This window comes from Salvelinus alpinus, chromosome 2 (assembly GCF_045679555.1).
Source record: "Salvelinus alpinus chromosome 2, SLU_Salpinus.1, whole genome shotgun sequence".
Classification (NCBI taxonomy): domain Eukaryota; kingdom Metazoa; phylum Chordata; class Actinopteri; order Salmoniformes; family Salmonidae; genus Salvelinus; species Salvelinus alpinus.
The window spans coordinates 77,797,944-77,819,055 of NC_092087.1; the positions used below are offsets into that span (position 1 = coordinate 77,797,944).

General features: G+C 43.7%; 1 protein-coding gene across 3 annotated transcripts; it reads right to left on the bottom strand.

Annotated features, from left to right (window-relative positions):
- Positions 1-430: 430 nt before the first annotated feature.
- keap1b (kelch-like ECH-associated protein 1b) lies at positions 431-21,112 on the bottom strand. 3 transcript variants are annotated; one of them, XM_071389340.1, is made up of 9 exons: positions 21,091-21,112; positions 11,245-12,690; positions 10,303-10,404; positions 9,051-9,296; positions 7,243-7,539; positions 6,168-6,547; positions 4,084-4,289; positions 3,624-3,800; positions 431-2,635 (listed from the first exon to the last, which is right to left on the bottom strand). In XM_071389340.1, the coding sequence occupies exons 2-9, from the start codon at positions 11,449-11,451 to the stop codon at positions 2,358-2,360; spliced, it is 1,893 nt and encodes a 630-aa protein (XP_071245441.1). In that variant the 5' UTR covers positions 11,452-12,690; positions 21,091-21,112; the 3' UTR covers positions 431-2,357. The 3 variants fall into 3 exon arrangements, with proteins under 3 accessions (XP_071245441.1, XP_071245440.1, XP_071245439.1); XM_071389339.1 differs by lacking the exon at positions 21,091-21,112 and adding an exon at positions 20,812-20,949; XM_071389338.1 differs by lacking the exon at positions 21,091-21,112 and adding an exon at positions 20,179-20,420.

The window sequence follows — 21,112 nt, forward strand, 5'->3', positions numbered from 1 at the left end:
ACAAACTGACAAGTTCTAATTTTCGTAAAAAACAACGATATATCGAAGGCATGCCTTTGATTTGACGGCCTGCACATGCGCAGAACGTTAGAACCGATTACGTGTTTCTGCACATGAATTTAGCGTGATCTGGGATTTCAATTAGAGAAGCAGTTTCTGCCCATTGTCGTACTGTACCGTCTTTGTGTCGTCCCTGATCAGGGCCCGGTTTCCCGAAAGTATCGTAAGGCCAAGTTCATCGATGGTTCTAACGAACCGGATCCAGGTGCCTTTCTCTCAAAGCTAATTGGAGTATTGCTAAACTAGGCTCAGATCCCCCTCTATTCATTTTGATCGAAAAGGCAAAAACGTATCCTATATCAGCACTTTTAAATCAGACGCTGTGTGAATACGAGCCCAGAACTGGGATTTCGACAAACATATGCCACTGTTAAAATAAACATATTTTAATATACAATGTGTTTTGTACAGTGTTTGTTTGCTGAAAAATGTACAAAGCATTTCTTTAAATATTCTATTATATTTCTTTAACTACCAAGAAGCGGGGAAAAAGTCCCTTTCAAAAGAGGCAACCTTTCTTTACAAATGTAGGCATTCAACAGGCATGCCTAAATACAATGCATGCTTCTCATTAGCAGGAAAACAATATCAGAGTCCAATTTTAATACAAAGTCGTTGTAGTCAGTCAAAGCAAACAAGAAAAAAAGGACAAAATTAATAAATAAAAAACTTCAGCTCTTAAATTCTTCTGTACAAGACTCTATTGGAATATAATATCAATGTACAAAACATCACTTACAAAACCTTTGTAGTTTAATTAAACCGCTGTTACAAATACATTTCTTTAAGTAGCCTGTACTAAATAGCACTCTATTCCCAAATTAGTTTTGGCAGGCTCCGGCCCACTGACATTCCTTCTCCATCGAGAGAGCAGCGGAATTCAATTCAGTGCGAGTCATCGGGAAATATTTAGTGCACTACTCTTGATAAGGGCCCATAGGGCTCTGGTCAAACGTAGTGCACGATATAGGGAATAGGGTGCCATTTGGGACTCCGCCCTTTTCTTCTCTTCTTCCCATTTAGTGACATTATCAATGTGACTTAATGCACAACAATGGTCACTTGACCCGTGGTTTGGCCAGATGTGCGTACGAGTGTTAAAACCCAAAAGCAATCGCAGGGGGGAGATTGGAGATATATTTGTGTGTAATGTTTTAAAATGAATTGACACTTCTTTGTCCTTATGGGCGGTCCTTGTGAGTTCCCTACTCTAAACACTTTTCAGTACATTCCCGTCCCACATATTCTTTATGATTGGTTTGCGACGCTATTGAGCCGATAGTATCTAGACTCAGTCTTGGGGCTCTCTAGGCCTACTTCGACCACTAGGCTAAGTCTCCAACCCTCAGCCCGAGCACCAATGTGCTTTCTTGCCACCAGAGAGTGTGTCTGTATACTGATGGTGGTAATCATGCCAGCAGGCATAGTAATGGCACTTATATTAGGAAAACCCTAAAATTCCCCATTTGTCTACAGACTTTGCCAAAAGTACTACAGATGTAAGATCTTTCATTTTAGCCAGTTTGCTACAGTAGGAAAATAATCCTGCAGCAACAGAAAATGTGAATTATGTGGATTATAATTAATAAGGGACATTTTTTGTGTAGGGTTGATCCATTTTTCATTAGGCAAAATCAAATCTAAAATTTTTAAGTGGAAAATTCAAACTTTAGAAGCCTTTTTAAACCTTGAATGCATTACAAGTTTGCATTTACTGCTGTTCAGGAAAATTCTCAGCAAAAGGTACTTTGTCTTACACTTTCTTGTTGTTTGAAGGTATGCAATGTTGTATATTTCTTCCCCTCCCAAAAATATTTGGTTTATCTGCACAGGCTGGTCTTGAAATAGAAAAAAAGTGACTACTAATTTAGTAGACAGAGGTTAGTTGGTAGCCTTTCAAATACATTGTACAGCCCTTTCTCCTCTTGGTGTAGACCAGGGAAACATTGGTCCAAGAGGGAGCTATAGTGCTACTGTGGTGGTATGGGATGGAGCACATAGAAGTAGATTTGAACAGATTAAACAATCTAGAACTCCTATTTCTATGACTTTGCCCATCTGCATTGTTATCGCGGGAACAGTGAGTGAATCAACGTGCTAGATCATAAACTATATACAATTTATCATTAAACAACTTGTCACATATGACTGAAGTTGTGTGAAACCAACATGGCCTCTGAGATCTTGTGTTTTTCAGAAGACCTGTGTTTCTGTCTTCTATTCAAAGCGGGGGCGCCTTTCCATGGAAGACTGAGGACTGAAGAGGACTGAGCCAGGGATGGTGGAGAGTGTACGACTCAAGTCCCCTTGCCGAAGGCACCGTGTCTGGAGTTATGGTACGATCCAGAGTCCCCTCCTGTCCCTGAACACCCCAAACTAACACCCTCACAACCGCCAGTGACCTCCGTCCTCTCATGCTTCAGACACTGGGCCAGGTCCTTTTGGCAGGGCTCCATGGTAACGGCCACGCCCACGCCACTGCGGCCCGACATCATGCGGGTCACCTCCGACCACGCGTCCGTCTCGGGTTCATAACACTCCACGCTGTCCAGGAACGTGTTCCCGTCATAACCTCCTGTAGAACGGAGAGGAGAAGCACTCTTTAGTACATAGGATGGGATTTATAACACTTTTATAACATATGAGAATTGTATCTCAAATGTAAATAATAATACATGTATTTTATATAGGTCTTTTCATTACACGTTGAATCGCAAAGTTGCTTTAAAAAAACAACAACAATTTAACAAATAAAAAATGTAGGAGGATCTGGTAGTTATTGGGCGATGGTCTTTCATCATGGGCAGTTCAGAAAGGTAGTAGTATGGCCGGAGGAAGCATTGATGGAACAGCCAGGCAGGGAGGTAGAGATATCTGACAGACAGGCCATGGAACTCTTCATCAAGTACCTCGTTGTCTGTCGATGCTCACAGCTCCTCCTCTCTAGATCAGGCTGGATCATCCACTACTGAAATGTAGCACCCACCTGGGTCATGCTTCGGGGACTGTAAAAGCGCAAATAAGACCACCGCACCTCAGCAGTAGTCCTGAATAGCGCCCTACGAGGCGAGCCTCTGCATCACCTCACACCGCAGTCCACTTCCCTCTAGGAACCGGAGCAGGAGGCCAAAAAGCCGATGCTGTTTACCAGGTGTTGCTGCTGCATCATTCAAATGGAGCTAGCTGCCAAATATAATGACTTGCCATAATCAGTCCTGTCCTCCCGTGAGTCACCACCAGATACGTCTCTCAACAAATGATCAAAAATAAATAAAAATTCAACAAAATAAATCAACAAATAAAAACACTTAAAAACAATAAGATATGCTCTCTCTATGTCACTTCGACACTGGACAACTAAACGTGACCTAAACACTGTAGTACTAAATCCTGCACATCATATGGGGGTTGATTCTGTCATAATGTATTAGCTAAAACAACATGGGTATTTGGGGCTCCAGGGCTTTGTTTACGGTGTTCAAAGAAAGAATTCTTGCCCCCGAAGCAAATGACTCATAATTACGCTAAAGCATTGTTGCAGTGGAACCTTTTACAATACCCACCCAGTACATAGATCTTCCCATGGTGCGCGGTGACCCCCAGGGCAGAGCGCCGGTGCCTCATGGAGGCGGCAAAGCTCCAGGTGTCAGTCTCAACATCGTAGCGCTCCACTGTGTTCAGCTGGTTGGTGCCGTCGTAGCCCCCCAACACGTAGATACGGTTCCCCAGCGCACACACACCTGATGGGTCAAAGTGCATTATTAGAAGGGCCTTCTTGACACAGGTGGGACTTTAGGCCTACACATAGGTTTCACTCTGAATCTCCACCCTTCACCCAGAAAAGTGCATTTAAAATCAATTTGAAAACATTGGATTTGTGCAAGCACTGCTGGAGTCTCCACCATATTCCTGTCCATGCCTTTTAAATAAATTAAGGGGCGTGTAAGTAGACACGTCGAGAGAAGGGTAGAGAATCAAACCGTAAATTCTGTCCAAAGTCAGTGTGCTCCCTTTGCTCCTCACCTGCCCCAGAGCGCACAGTGTTCATGGCAGCCATGCTCTTCCACTCATCCCTCTCTGGGTTATAACACTCTGAGGAGGAGAGGCGGTGTGTTCCGTCGAACCCGCCCACCGCGTACAGCAGCCGGTTGATGACCGCCACGCCCACCCCGATACGCCGCGTCAACATGGGGGCCACCAGGTGCCACTGGTCCCTGTCTGGGTCATACCTGAGGAGGAGGGGACAGACATACACTGTCAGTCAAACACACTGACAAAACCTGCGGAGCAGGATAGAGATACACGCCCACAAAATCAACCAACTGGGACTATATTTAGTGTGAGGTTGGAAAATCGTGACAAAGTAATTTCTTCCTGGTTTATTTTTAGGCACAAACAACAAATACTTTCCTTGAGATAAAAAAATATGTCCTGTATATAAACGCAGCAAAAAATGAAACGTCCTCTCTCTGTCAACTGCGTTTGTTTTCAGCAAACTTAACATGTGTAAATATTTGTATGAACATAACAAGATTCAACAACTGAGACATAAACTGAACAAGTTCCACAGACATGTGAATAACAGAAATTGAATAATGTGTCCCTGAACAAAGGGGGGGTCAAAATCAAAAGTTACAGTCAGTATCTGGTATGGCCACCAGCTGCATTAAGTACTGCAGTGCATCTCCTCCTCATGGACTGCACTAGATTTGCCAGTTCTTGCTGTGAGATGTTACCCCACTCTTCCACCAAGGCACCTGCAAGTTCGCGGACATTTCTGGGGGGAAATGGCCCTAGCCCTCACCCTCCGATCCAACAGGTCCCAGACGTGCTCAATGGGATTGAGATCCGGGCTCTTCGTTGGCCATGGCCAACAATGACATTCCTGTCTTGCAGGAAATCACGCACAGAACGAGCAGTATGGCTGGTGGCATTGTCATGCTGGAGGGTCATGTCAGGATGAGCCTGCAGGAAGGGTACCACATGAGGGAGGAGGATGTCTTCCCTGTAACGCACAGCGTTGAGACTGCCTGCAATGACAACAAGCGCAGTCCGATGATGCTGTGACACACCGCCCCAAACCATGATGGACCCTCCACCTCCAAATCGATCCCGCTCCAGAGTACAGGCCTTGGTGTAACGCTCATTCCTTCGACGATAACCGCGAATCCGACCATCACGCCTGGTGAGACAAAAACGTGACTTGTCAGTAAAGAGCACTTTTTGTCAGTCCTGTCTGGTCCAGCGACAGTGGGTTTGTGCCCATAGGCAACGTTGTTGCCGGTGGTGTCTGGTGAGGACCTGCCTTACAACAGGCCTACAAGCCCTCAGTCCAGCCTCTCTCAGCCTATTGCAGACAGTCTGAGCACTGATGGAGGGATTGTGCGTTCCTGGTGTAACTCGGGCAGTTGCTGTTGCCATCCTGTACCTGTCCTGCATGTGTGATGTTCGGATGTACCGATCCTGTGCAGGTGTTGTTACACATGGTCTGCCACTGCGAGGATGATCAGCTGTCCGTCCTGTCTCCCTGTAGCGCTGTCTTAGGCATTTCACAGTATGGACATTGCAATTTATTGCCCTGGCCACATCTGCAGTCCTCGTGCCTCTTTGCAGCATGCCTAAGGCACATTCACGCAGATGAGCAGGAACCCTGGGCATCTTTCTTTTGGTGTTTTTCAGAGTCAGTAGAAAGGCCTCTTTAGTGTCCTACATTTTCATAACTGTGACCTTAATTGCCTACCGTCTGTAAGCTGTTAGTCCTAACGACCGTTCCACATGTGCATGTTCATTAATTGTTTATGGTTCATTGAACAAGCATGGGAAACAGTGTTTAAACCTTTTACAATGAAGATCTGTGAAGTTATTTGGATTTTTACTAATTATCTTTGAAAGACAGGGTCCTGAAAAAGGGACATTTCTTTTTTTGCTGAGTTTACTTCCTTGTATAACATCACTTTTCTCCGGACAGAAAATACCAAGTCCTATGGCGCAAAGGGCACTGTTCCAATCCTACATACCTAACCAATCATAACCCCAACCTAAGGACATAAAAACGCAACTCCCGCTCCCTTCATCAAACCTCCCAATCAGATCCCAGTTCTACGAACCTCTCCACGCTGTTATGATGAATACATCCATGCGACCCTCCGACAGCGTAGATCATCCCGTCAATCACCCCCACTCCTATCCTGTTCCTGGGTACACTCATGGGAGCACAAGGCAACCAGCAGTTGTTCATGGGATTATAACAATCCAACGTGTTTGAGTCCATATTCCCGTCAGGAGCGTTGTTCCTTCCTCCGACAGCGTAGAACAGCCCAGAGATGACCACGGCAGCCAGGCCACTCCGGGGGACCTGAAGGTCAGCTAGCCTCAGCCAGGCCCCAGTACAGGGGTTGTAGGCTTCCAGATAGGACAGGGACTGACGGAAGTATCCCCCTGCGGTGTAGATGAGCTGGGGCACTTTGGGCGTGCGGCACGAGATCACCTAGGAGGACCACATAAATGTATCAATCAATTGATCCATCAGGAGATTACCTTGGAGAAAAATACGTTGGAAATATTTTTGATATTTTTTTATCCCCTTTTTTCCCTCCCAATATCAATTCCGATCTTGTCTCATCGCTGCAACTCCCCAATGGGCTCTGGAGAGGCGAAGGTCGATGACCCACCAAACCACGCTCCTTAACACCAGCCCGCTTACAACACCCACAACACCCACCCGGAAATCAGCTTCACCAATGTGTCGGAGGAAACACTGTTCAACTTACGACCGAAGTCAGCCTGCAGGCGCCCGGCCCGCCACAAGGAGAGCAATGAGCCAAGTAAAGCCCCCCCCGGCCAAACCCTCCCCTAACCTGGACGACACTGGGCCAATTGTGCGGCGTCCTATGGGACTCCCGGTCACGGCCGGTTGTGACACAGCCTGGGATTGAACCCGGGTCTGTAGTGACGCCACAAGCACTGCGATGCAGTGCCTTAGACCGCTGCGCCACTCGGGAGGCCGGCTTTGTAGTTTTTTTAAACTTTATTTAATCAAGGTTCTTGGCATCAGTATTGGACGTTAAGTGCTAGATACAGCAGCAAGGTCATTGAAGCACATCAGAAACAATGGAGGGTGGAACTTTTGAACTTTAACTGTAAACATTTTATTTTACACAAAATACCAACCAACCATCTCACCTTGGTGGGCTTGTGGAGGGTGAGGTCCTGGAAGATCTGAGCCAGGTAGTCTTTACACTGGTCGTCCCACTCCAGAGACTGCAGCTGGGCTTGGAGGAAGTGTGGGGTGAGGGAGTGGCACCGCACGGCCTGGAGCAGGGCTTGGACGTAGGGCCGCCGGTTCTCCCGGTCGTACCGGACCCACGCCACACAAGCCTGAAAGACCACTGACTCACAGCGCACGTTGAGTTCGTCGCGGCTGATGAGAGTGACCAGCTGGCATTGGGAGAGGTTGAAGAACTCCTCCTGGGTCGCCACCTACAGGTGAGGAGGAGGAAAAGAGACTGTTCTAAGAAAAGCATCACTTGGTTGCCAGTCTAAAATGAAGTCATGGAGAATAACCAGGAATTATTGGATATGGTGCCTGGGCAATTGTTAGGCTTCTAGAATTAAAAAGGGGAGTAACGAAGCATTTTGAAAACCTTTTTATTCAATGGAGTACACTGAATCACACAGTACACCTTTGGTATTCATCTTATTATGACTCATGATCATTATTTTGGTTGTGGGAGTGTGTGTGTGTGTGTGTGTGTGTGTGTGTGTGTGTGTGTGTGTGTGTGTGTGAGAGAGAGAGAGTGTGAGAGAGAGAGAGAGAGAGATAGTGATCTTTGTAGAATATATATGAGACATCTCTCCCTGTTAACCAGCCAGCCAACCAGCTCTTCCATGGTAACAGTTTCAGTCTGACTCCCTGTGAAGTCATGCAGACTGACTGCCTGTACAGTGAACATACAGGTAAACCCCCATGAGCCCGCCCACACAACGCTCTGATTCCACACGACTCACCCAACACACACTCACCTAACCCACTACCACACAATAGTACGATTATTCATGTTGAGTGTTCACCAAGGGCCAAAGCAGAACAGAAACGAAGATGGTGTACAGTAACAGCGGAGACTATTTGCTCAGTGATGACACACTGTGGTGCAGGTGGTGGTGCTCCACCCTAGCAAAGCCTTGACGTTTCCCTTAACTAAACACAGCGAGTCACTTGAGGAAACGGTCTCTGGCTTTTCAAAGACACCAATTACAGGAAGGGACTACAGATCTGAGAAAAGCCATTCATCTGTATAGCAGCTGAAGGGCCTGACGGTGACGGTGAAACTAACGAGAAGGTTGACTGAATGACTCATCCATATCAAATGAAGATAAGGAGAGCACAGTATCTGCTTGAATTATTTCAACTGATCGGAGTCAGGTGACGTGGTTATTTCCTGTGAAAACCCATAGGACATATCGAAAGGTCAAGGAGCAAAGTGTCATGGTGAAACACTTCGTACCATCAACAGTGAGCATGCTCTGGATACTGGACTTGTCCAACTCGCCGGGAGAAAAGAGACTATCATTCTCTCCGAAGTGTGTACTTGTTCACTCCCCTCATGAGTTTAAAAGGATTCTACCTCTATGGTTTGGAGAATCGCAAAACCCAAAGAACGAGGTTAGGGAAAGCTGATCCTGAATCAGTTATGAGGGGGGAAAGCTAACTGGATGTGTGTGTTTTAAAAGGATACTTCGGGATGTTGGCGATGAAGCTTGTTATCTACATCCCCAGAGTCAGATGAACTCGTGGATACCATTGTATGTCTCTGTGTCCAGTATGAAGGATATTAGAGGTCATAACATGCTTGTTAGCATTGGCTCGCGAAACTACCTCCAACTTCCTTCATACTAGATGCAGAGACATAGAAATAGTATCCATGAGGTCATCCGACCCTGGGGAAGTAGATATTTGCTCAAACCCAGAAGACAGTATCTACACCACATACCTGGCTGAAGTTCATGTAGATATATTCCCGAGCTTTCTGATGGAGCTCCGTGCAGCTGATCTGCTCAGCGAAGCTGGCTATGCCGATGGCGTTGCTAGGGTCCAGCTGCGTAACCAGGAAGTCGCAGCAGGCCTTGACCACGCTGTCGATCTGGTACATGACGGCGCCGTTCATGACGTGGATCACACACTTCTCCCCCACAGAGATGCTGGCCGTGTAGGCAAACTCTATCAACCTGCCCATCACCTGAGAGAGAGAAGGAGGGGTGTGGAGAGAGAGGAGGGATTTGCAGAGAGAGAAAGGAAGAGAAAAGATTGGAGATGGAGAGAAGAGATGGGACAGATGGAAAAGAGAGTGGAGGGCAGGTGAGAGAGGATGAGACGAGAGTAGTTAGAACAGTTAGAAGAGACAGGAAGACAGAAAGGGGTTGATTCATTTACATCATTATTGTTGCATGAGGGTCCAGACTGACACAATCTGCCTCAGTACTGAGGAACTACACAATCAAATAAAACCCATCGAATCAAATTGTATTTGTCACAGGCGCTGAATACAACAGGTGTAGACTTGACTGTGAAATGCTTAGTTTACGAGCCCTTTCCCAACAATGCAGAGTTAAAAAGTAAGACAATCGCAAACAAAAACAGTAACACAATACATACTATCAAAGCCGTGGCAGTGTGGCACAGTTCTGAGTTAGCCTATGACAGAGCAGTCAGAGAGCCGCTGGTTTATCAGTTCCCTCATTAGTCAACATGTCTAATCCGGCACTCTCTGTAAGCTTGGTGTGTCTGCGTGCCTAAAGGCAGCGGCATGATTACGATCTCTCGGGGCTAACTCAGTACGCACCAGGTGGAATAAAGAAGCCAGCGATAAAAGCAGGTGTGTGCGTGCGAGCGCGTATTTTTACCACTGAAATACAACTGTCTTTCTTATGGAGTCAATCTTTGGTCCCTCGTAGGAAAACGTGGAGTGACTGCCTTCCTATCCTGAATGCAACGTGGATAATTACAACTGGGATTTCTAAAAGTCTAGCTCTACTGACACGTCTGGATGAAAGGCGGTCTTCCCACCCTCCTACTTACGCAGGTCTCCCTCATCTATCCAGTGTTCACTACTATTACTCACCGATTCTCACATGAAAATACAGTTGGTTTCAATAGAATTGGTTAACACTATACGTTAGGCCAACAGTTAGAAAGGTTTATTACATGCCTGTGGCAAGTCTTATAAAATGTGTTGTAACACTCACCCGGGGGTGTATCCCCTCGATGGGCACCACCTCCATCCCACACTCCTTCAGGCCGTTGGTGAACATGGCTCTGAAGACCGGAGAGGACGATGCCAGCACCACCTGTAGACGTGAACTGTCAGCTTGATATCTCAAACATAGAAAAGTAGGGCTCCTACCGTGTACTAACAATTCAATGAAGCAATATATCTGTTAATCAACTTTTCCAATGTGTTATGAGATTCCCCGAGATCACCATGCACTCCTCATTCACAAGACGGTTTTAAAGGTCCCCTGAAATCACTAGCATAACCATTTTATTTATATATATTTTGTTTGTTTTTTAAGGTCAAGTGCTGTCAAAAACATAATTTTCCTGTGTTTTATATACATTTCCACACTGAAGTTGGAATAAAATTGTGAAAATGATGATAATGCCCTTTTAGTGTAAGAGCTGTTTGATGGAGTTTTGGCCTGCCTGGTGACATCACGTTAACAGACCAATAAGAAAGAGAGTTACAAACCTTTCTGCAAATAACAGCTAATTTTCAGTTTTCCCCTCCCCATTCAGATTACTCCCAGACAGTCCTATCAAAATTCTTGCTTGAGAAATTGCTCTTTGCTAGGAAGCTATTATTGTTTATTTTTTACAATTTTAATTGAAAACAATCACAGTAAGGTCCTTAATTGTTACCCAGAAACGATTTGAGATAAAAACAGCTGCATTGGAGCTTTAAAGATCGGAGTGCCAAACATAATTTTTTCCCCTGCATTTTTGGTGGGTGTTTCACAGAGAGAAACGTGTTAGAAACAAATCTGGGGATAGACAAAGCATGAGGACTAGAAGAGAAGGGCACAGACCCCCCTGTCGCCAAGGGGGCACGAGTAGTCCGAAGTCAGGAGCATTACCGCTACACCAGACTCCATCCATAGCATAACCGTTATTGACACAATGCTACACACCTTGTGTGCCACGAAGTCCACGGCCTCCAGGTCGTTGTAGCACACGCGAAGCGTCACGTCGCACAGCTGGCCGTCCAGCCGCAGCTCGTTCATGATGGCGAAGGCGGCCGCCGTGTGGCTCTCCAGAGTGTAGCTGAAGACGCGGTGGCCGTTGCGCGTCGACGGCGTCACCACCGCCTTGCACTCCGTCGGGCACTCATTAGACATCCTGACTGACCAAGGATCCTTCCTGGTGCTTCTGTTGAAGCTGTGACAACAACTAAGAACAGTGTTGGGAGTGACTACTGCCAGACATCCTTGCTCACTGAGGGGCAAGGAGACAAGGGAAATGTTGAAAACTGGAGGAGCTAGGGAGGGATTGTAGAAGGCTAGGACCCTTTTCCTAGGGTCTTTGTTGTTTTTTTGGTTGAATGTATGTCTGTGACTATAGAGTTCAGAGAGTACCAAATCGGCTTTCTTAGAAAAGGTTCAAAAGACGGTTTCTTAGCCCTTACTCCTCAATTCCAGCCATTGTGTCTATAAGAGTTTTTCGTACAGTCTTACTTATTCCACAAGCCCAGCCATAGTGCACATTCAGGTGCTATTGTAAAACTAAAAAAAATACTTCTACATGAACTGCCAGTCATGGTTATGTATGTTATAACCAGGCCAATCGCAATCCACCACGATTTATGGCATCATTCAAACCAGTGTTCTAGATTCTCTCCCACCTGCCCTTGAGTAAACTTCTCTTCTCTTGTCTTTTAATTAAAGGAACAGCAAGATGTATGGTCTTTACGGCAGGAAGTATGCAGCAAGTCTGAAAAGACGCAGTCGGGAAATTACTGTTATTCACGTCCGCTTGTTGATATGTTTTTCTCCTAAAGGGGAACTTTCTGAACAAAGGAGAGAGTCAGCAACAGTCAGAAAAACAGACAGATGTGTCTAGTACTCTGACATCTTCTCTCAAGTCCAACTACTCCGTTCAGAAGTTGTCTTTTTTTTAAGTGAAGTTATTTCAAGCATCCACAGGAAATCAATTTCCAACCGAAAAATGTTTTGCCTGTGAAGATAAGCGATCGCAGGTCAAAACTTGCTTATTCATTTTTCGCTCTGAGGCCCAAAAAACAGACACTGATATACTACTGCATCTTAAATGGTGGTCATAATTATAATCAGGACTTAGCTCATGGAGCTAGCTCCACTTCTGCCCGGAGTTGGGTAGAAGAGGGACAAGGATAGGGTAGTAGAGGGGTGTAAACTCCTAAACTCTGTAGAGAGAAAAAAAGAGCAGGTGCCAAAAATGTCGTCAGCGTAAGCTAGCAGCCCTGAGGATTCAGGAATGAGGGGGGGCTCAGTTTAGTTGATCAGTTGCTCCACTCTAGAAGCTTTCCCAGAAGTCGCCCCGCTCTGGAATCTCAAATTGCACTGTTGTATTTACTGGGAAGGTCTGGGCGCCGTTGGCAACTAGAAGAGAAGAGAGAAAAGACAGGACAGTTGGGTGTTAGGGTGGATAGGGTTTATCTAATAGTGATGGGGGAAAGAAATCAATACATTTACATATCGGGATATACTTTATCATACTGACAATATTTAAATATTATTTTTGCGCTAGTTGGCTGTACCTGCACCAAAATGTCCGTATTTTCCCTTCATAGCTTGCTCACCATCTTCCTTTAATTTGTTTTTAGCACTTATTTCCATGTCTGATCAAAACAGATAGCAGTCTGGAGCTAGAACTTTCATTTTCGAGAGTGATTTAGCATGTTATATGACAAGCGAATGACTCAGCTAAATAACATCTCGAAGCCATCCAACCTCAATCACTCCAGTCAGAACAAAGGACTGTCCTAGAACAGAAAGAGATATACAACGTAGATAGATATACCTTTAAGGTAATCAAAGAGTTTACAGTCACACCCATAAATCCTCTTGGGAGGGGTCACAGTTTCTCTTAGTCACTGTGACTAGAGCCAACGTGCTTTTAGACAACATCACAGCTCTAGGAGAGCTTGGGTGTCTCCACAGATTCCACACAAGGGAATGCAGAGTCCCCCCCTCCCATCAGGCCTGGGTTCAAATACCATGACTTAAATGTAAATGTAAAATTTCAAATACTGCATCTGTGCTTGATTGAGCGTACCTGCTGCAATGGAACCAATAGAGACGTCTCAAAAGTGCAAACCCCACCCATCTGGCTCTTCAGGCAGACTAGCGCAAATGCTCAACGTATTTGAAAGATTTTTAAAAGAGTCTGAACCCAGGTCTGGCGGGGAGTGGGTAAGATAGCCCAACCACTAGTCGAGAGTCTGATCCCAGGTCTGGCGGGGAGTGGGTAAGATAGCCCAACCACTAGTCGAGAGTCTGATCCCAGTGATGTACTGAGGAAGACAGAGTGAGTGACTTAAATTAGGACAGAATTGAATTAGTCATCGTGACTGAGTGTTTTTTTCTCCCTGGACTGTCCTGTGACCAATCTGGCTACAGCAGTGGAGAGTAGGAAAATAGCCTCTCTCACACACACACTCGAATAAGTAAGCTACAGGCTATACAGGTGTTAAGCCTGTTCATTCACAACTAGGCCAATACAAAAGTCACTATAAAGAGTCATAGTTACTCAGCAACAATTGTTATCGTGTTATTGCAGCTGCTCTGGCCTGAGTGGGTAACATAACTGCAATGTTACGTTTTGTACATAATGATTACCTGTACAAGTAGATAAGAGAACTGACTGGCTGAACTGAAGGGCTGGAGGACAAGTTATATGGCCTACCTGTTCTACATGCCTCCCAAATGGCACCCTATTCCCTATATAATGCACTACTTTTGACCAGGGCTTATAGGACTCTAGTAGTAGTGCACTATGTAAACTCTTAGAAAAGAAGGTGCCATCTAGAACCTAAAAGGGTTCTTCGACTGTCCGCATAAGAGAACACTTTGAAGAACCCTTGTTGGTTCCATGTATAACCATGTTGGGTTCCATGTATTGCTCTCTGTGGAAAGAGAGCTACATGAAACCCAAAACGGTTATACTTGGAACCAAAAGTGTTCTACCTGGAACCAAAAACAGGTTATCTTATGGGGACAGCCGAATAACCCTTTTGGAACTCTTTTTTTTCTAAAAGTGTAGGGAATAGGGTGCCATTTGGGCACAGCCTTAGTTGTATGGTCTGCCTACCTACAGTTCTATCTAGGTAATTATATTACCCTCCCTCTCTCTATATTACATGAAATCCTGTACAACTCTCTGAAGTGAAACCAAGATTAGACTAATATTATGTGGTTGGACCATTCTCTGTAAAGAAGACAATGCTTACATTGGACACTGATATATTATTACAGTGTGTAGGCCTAACTAAAGTCAAGTTGGGCCATTCCTACAATGCAGTGCCTTTTGGACCTCGTAACTTTGGAAAAAAGTTCAGAAAAAGGACTTTTGACTTTCAGATAAACATATTGGTCAAGCTCAGGCACTTAATTATTATCATTTTTTAACCGGTTAGGCGCATAATCCTAACAGGGTGGAACCTAACCGGGTGGAAATGTTGAGCCTAAATTAGCCATCGCACTGTGAGTGAGCAAGATTGAGCTTAAATGACTTCTACTTCTCTATCAAATATATTTTAAGCTTTTGAAATGTGGTAAATTCTCTCTATAATTTAGCCTAACAGGGTGGACATTTATGAGTTGGACATACAGACTAACATGAAACATGGACAAATAGATCCAACTGGGTGTTTATATTTATTTAGCTTTGCACTGTTGTTTTCTCACCAAATAAATTAAGGGGTTGTTTTCTTAAATGGAGAATTACAACAAACTATATCAGGGATACACAGACAATCTTTAATAAAATAATCATGAAAAAAACATTGTTGAGAGAAAATTTAACTAAGACTATAAAATAATAAAAAAAAAATATTAATTATTTTATGGCTTATATTTATTGTGGAAGTTGACGAATAACACCCAGAGACATGACAAAACACCTACATCCACTAAGAAAACAGTTCCAAATGCATTACAATTCAGTTTTAATATGCATATTTTTGTGTTTAAGGTAAAAGGACACCTGACCTTATGTTTAAATCCTTTTTGGATTCCACATTTTACACTAAAGAAGAAGTGATATTTCCTGGGGTAAGAAAAGGCACTGCATTGTAGGAATGTATAGTTACCCATTATAGCTTAACGAGGAGATGTAGGAGTTGTAGCTTAACTCGGAAATATAGCTTAACGTGGAGATGTGAGAGTTGTAGCTTAACGAGGAGATGTAGGAGTTGTAGCTTAACGAGGAGATGTAGGAGTTGTAGCTTAACGAGGAGATGTAGGAGTTGTAGCTTAACGAGGAGATGTAGGAGTTGTAGCTTAACGAGGAGATGTAGGAGTTGTAGCTTAACGAGGAGATGTAGGAGTTGTAGCTTAACGTGGAGATGTGAGAGTTGTAGCTTAACGAGGAGATGTAGGAGTTGTAGCTTAACGAGGAGATGTAGGAGTTGTAGCTTAACGAGGAGATGTAGGAGTTGTAGCTTAACGAGGAGATGTAGGAGTTGTAGCTTAACGAGGAGATGTAGGAGTTGTAGCTTAACGAGGAGATGTAGGAGTTGTAGCTTTTTTTTTTTTTTTTACCGTTATTTTACCAGGTAAGTTGACTGAGAACACATTCTCATTTGCAGCAACGACCTGGGGAATAGTTACAGGGGAGAGGAGGGGGATGAATGAGCCAATTGTAAACTGGGGATTATTAGGTGACCGTGATGGTTGAGGGCCAGATTGGGAATTTAGCCAGGACACCGGGGTTAACACCCCTACTCTTACGATAAGTGCCATGGGATCTTTAATGACCTCAGAGAGTCAGGACACCCGTTTAACGTCCCATCCGAAAGACGGCACGCTACACAGAGCAGTGTCCCCAATCACTGCCCTGGGGCATCTCCAGCTTAACGAGGAGATGTAGGAGTTGTAGCTTAACGAGGAGATGTAGGAGTTGTAGCTTAACGAGGAGATGTAGGAGTTGTAGCTTAACGAGGAGATGTAGGAGTTGTAGCTTAACGAGGAGATGTAGGAGTTATACCTAGATGCAGGCTACACAGCAGCAGTAGTAGGCCTAGTGGTAAGTAGACCTATATTGTGTCTTTGTTGTGTGAAATCTCATGGAAGGCCTATCCCTCACAGTTCCTTGGGAAGGAAATGTCACAGTTTAATAGTAGCCTGTTGCTCACTGACTCTTGACAACTCACATAGTGTACTCATCATGGAAGAACTCACCCCCTCAACTAGCGGAGTTTACTCAACGATGATATATACACTGAGTGCACAACACATTAAGAACACCTTAATATTGATTTGCCCGTTTGCCCTCAGAACAGCCATAATTTGTCGAAGCAAGGTGTCAAAAGTGTTCCACAGGATGCTGGCCCATGTTGACAAAACTGTGAGAAGCATTGGAGTCAAGTTGGCTGGATGTCCTTTGGGTGGTGGACCATTCTTAATACACACGGGAAACTGTTGAGCGTGAAAAACCCAACAGCATTGCAGTTCTTGACACAAACCTACTACCATACCCCGTTCAAAGGCACTTAAATCTTTTGGTCTTGCCCATTCACCCTCTGAATGTCACACATACACAATCCATGTCTCAATTGTCTCAAAGCTTAAAAATGCTTCTGGTCTTTAACCTTCATCTACACTGACTGAAGTGGATTTAACAAGCAACATCAATATGGGATCATAGTTTTCACCTGGTCCATCTGTCGTGGAAAGAGCAGGTGCTCTTAATGTTTTGTACACTCAGTGTACATCTCGATGGAGTTGAGACGAGTGTAGGTGGACTGTAGGCTACCTCCAACTACATCGAGCCACCATCAGTCGATACTTGTAAAAATGTCAATTCTTTAATTCTTTCCTTGAACCTATGTTTGTTCTGTGTAGCTGCAAGCTTTTCTTTGTTTACTAAAATCTGTATTTTTTGATAAAAGTAGCATTTTACATGAACCCTGTCAAGGGAGCTATTTGTTAACTGAGAAGGAGCAGCCCATCATGGCAGGACAGACTTTCAGTTTTGGAAGCGGGCGTAGAGAATGCAATTTTATCAAAATATGCATTCTAAATTCAACTGACAACTCTATTACAATCAGGACAAGCACAGGTACACAGTTAGCGTTAAAGAATGGATATTTATAAAAGTATCGTGTGGTGGTGCATGCTTGAAGTCGTAACTTCCTACTCCATTGAAAAACTGGATTACAATTTGACAGACGTCACATAAAATTAAAGTTTTTAAATAAAAAACAACAGATTTCAGCACCCAAAGAAAAGCCTGTAGTTACAAAGGACAAACATATGCCGCGTTCACGTGCTAGTCGGAACTAGGAAACTCCACAATTTCTGACTTGCTAACTGGTTGTAGTTCTACACGTGCCGCGCTCAAGCAGTTAACAAGTCGAAAATGTCAGTTTCTTTGATCCGACTAGCACAAGAATGCAGCAATAGGTACAAGTTTACCCTGTAAGCAGTCTATGGACAAGTTATGACAGCAATTCATGCTTCGGTTTAGTTTCCCTGGCACTGGTTCCACATGCTAACGTTTCAGTATTTGTGGCACAAATCCCATTCACATCTTGGGAAAATATCTCAAATTGATTGTGAAGCTCAACAAAGTCACTTATAAATGATTTGAACATTATGCGCAGAAAAAGCTAATATCGGTCCCATGACTTGTGGTGGTACCATAGAAATAGAATGAATAGAACGGGCGTCCCCATTCAAGTCATAATGGGTGGACTGGCAGCAGTGGCTGTCGGTGCTATTTAATATGAGGGAGGACGATTTTTTTTTAATGAGCATAGCCTTATTTCTATTACAGCATATTGGATGACTGCCATTCCCATTCCATTCACCCAGCTCAATGTAACATTGATAGGTTTCGGTTACTACACGATACTCAAATTTCCCCTATACCCATCATGAGGTTGCTACAACCTAGCCTATGAATGAAAGTTTACAACGTAGGTGCACAAGTTGAGAGAAAATTTGGAGTAATCAAGGTTACAGACATTGACACATTGAATACCGAATATAGGGTGTAATCATTAGTCCAGCAGTTGCAAATGAGAGTTTCTATTGGAGAAATTCATGTGTTAAACCCATTTAGTTTGTTTCTGTTTAAGAAACGTTTATCAACAGAATCGGCGGAATGAATACTCCCCTGACCACATGCAAACACAGTTCACTTTCATAGCAGCCACATACAGTAAGTCTATGGAAGGGGGTGAGAACCATGAGTCTCCTAGGTTTTGTATTGAAGTCAATGTACCTAGAGGAGGACGGAAACTAGCTGTCCTCCGGTTACACCATGGCGCTACTCTACAGAGTGCTGTTGAGGATACTGCAGACCTTCATTGCAAAACAATGTGTTTTAATCCATTTACGTGAATATATTTAGTATAGTGTTATCTAAAATGGTTACCTTTAATGTTTCGCTATTATTATGAAATTCACTCCTCTGAGGAGCCTCCACTAACTGTCACATTTTGAGTGTACCCATGCTTAGGTTTAAGATAGGAAGGTTAAGACAGACAATGGAGTCGCAATAATGCAGAGGGTCTACCGCTCTGAATCAACCATGGGACCAGCTCAAGCATAGTAGCTACGCTGCTTAGGCAGAACGCATGCGGTCTGAAACAGATCATAAGGTTGGTGAAAAATTGTAATTGAAGCTAATGCAAGACTAAAAACATCTATCCAGCTAGTTAACATAATCTTCAACCTACACGTTAAGACAAAGGGGTTCTAATATCCCATAACTCTTTGCAATTCATGGGACCAGCTTTGTAAATTAGAAACTGCCCTCGTAGTCAATTTGTCTATAGGCTACACTCTTCTGGGCAGACCACGCTGGAACCCTGTATGGAAGATATCCCTGTTACAGGGATTTACACTAGAGCTATCCCTCAACAGGCCTACAATCCCCGGCCTAAAGTGGACACTTTCTCCGCGCCAAATACGATAACGTTACTTAGCAGAGAACGACAATATGTTTCAATTTGATGTGCGACATGAGAGATACGCACTTGCAACAAAGTAGACTACAAAATTGCTGGATTGTCTGGGAAAATCTGTATTGTTGCTTAATCGGAGTTACACTAGTAACTCGAGCCCATAACTTTCTCGCGCTTCTTAAATAATTAATTGAGAAAGACATTGCACATTTTGACACTAGACGAAAGACAAACTGATCGTCTACCGGTAGCCTAACCGTTCCTAAACTATCTGAAACAATGCCCACCTGTATTAAAAACGAAGGCTTATTTCAAACAAGATTGATAGAGACTGGCAGTGCGCCTTCGCCAGTGACTCATCTTATCGTGGACTGTAACTAGCGCTGACTGTGATGAGGGAGCAAATTACGGAACTGCGTGTACCAAAACATGACCCAGAAGTCAAGAGTCCTTATGTAAACGGACATAAAGAAAGTGCTTACCGCGCAACTATATAGCACAATATGATTTTGCTACAGATTTCAGACAAAGGGATGGCGATTTCCCAACAAATAGGCTACAGTGATACATTTAGCTTGCTTGGTGAGTCACACATGTAACAGTTATAGCTAAACACATTGAAGTGTTGGCATGCACTAACGTTAATACTTCACTACTCGTTCACAACAGATATGACCATTAGGCAACCAATCGATGTACTATTAGGCTATAACAACAAAACACCACGGCTATTAAAAGCAAACGCTGTGAAAAACAGTGTCAGACAATCAAAATTAGCTTCGCTGTCAGTAACTGCCTGGCATTATTGGTGTCGACTCGATTCGTGGAAAAAAGGTTGCCGATTGGAATCGGAAACATCATTCATGAACATTAACATTCTCGCGACAAAATCACTAATATTATATATCTTCAAAATCAATCGTGATCGGCTTTCTTAATAGTAAAATAGACTCACATAGCTGAATAGTTCCATCGCTGTCTGTGCGCCACATAGGAACGGGGGAAAGCTGTAACTCACCATGACTAAGCATTGTACAAAACTGATTCTTGCTGCCAAAATAAGAGTGGGCCTCAATACGAGTCTGCTGGCCTCCATAGACAAGTATGAGCGGAGGGAGGGGACTTTTACGGAAGAGGAGTTCTTAGAATAAAGGATGCGGGACTAGTTCTGCAACGTTCTAAACGCGTTTCTGACAATCAAATATTGACAAAATTAGCCCAATTTTCTCAAAATATATATTAGAAAGCCGTATTCGAAGAGATTGTACAATCTGTTAAATAAATGTGTGTGCACTTTACAGAAATAAGGAAGACAGCTTTGAATGAAGTGCTGGCTATGCACTTTTCAATAAAACTGAGTTACAAGTTCACACAGAAACAAAGCACAGGGAAAACTGAATGAATCATAACAATAAACTACAGTAGATTGAATGAATGAAGCTAGCTTTTACACTGACAATGCATATTTTTCTTTGAATGAATGACGTCATTCTGAAATAGACAGCTGTTCAGTTGAATAGGCCTATATGAAAATATACATTTAGTTACATTCAACAACCCCATAATAACATATTATGATATGGCTCACCTGATATAGCTCACTTCATATTCCCATGGATTTGAACCTTTGGATACATTTTCCATTCAATTTCACGATATGATTATTGTACAACTGGACACGTAATATATACTGCTTGTTCCAGGTGCGGAAGGTGCTGACACACCAATACATACATATTGTTCTCCCCTGGGCAGTGTTCTGCCTCGAGAAAATACGTAATTCCAGCAAGTACTGTAAATTCCAGAACAGAGCCACAAGGTGGCACTGAAAGCTTAGTTTGTTTTGCTGGGCACACACTACACTTACCCCATTTCCTTGTCCCAAATAT

What these genes read in the sequence shown, in the direction of transcription:
- keap1b (XM_071389340.1), bottom strand. Translation starts at nt 11,451, where the DNA reads ATGTCTAATGAGTGCCCGACGGAGTGCAAGGCGGTGGTGACGCCGTCG. An exon ending in TCTACATGAACTTCAGCCAG is followed by an intron (nt 7,540 to 9,050) that starts GTATGTGGTGTA and finishes CCTCACCTGTAG; the next exon opens with GTGGCGACCCAGGAGGAGTT. An exon ending in TGGGAAGATCTATGTACTGG is followed by an intron (nt 2,636 to 3,623) that starts GTGGGTATTGTA and finishes TCCGTTCTACAG; the next exon opens with GAGGTTATGACGGGAACACG.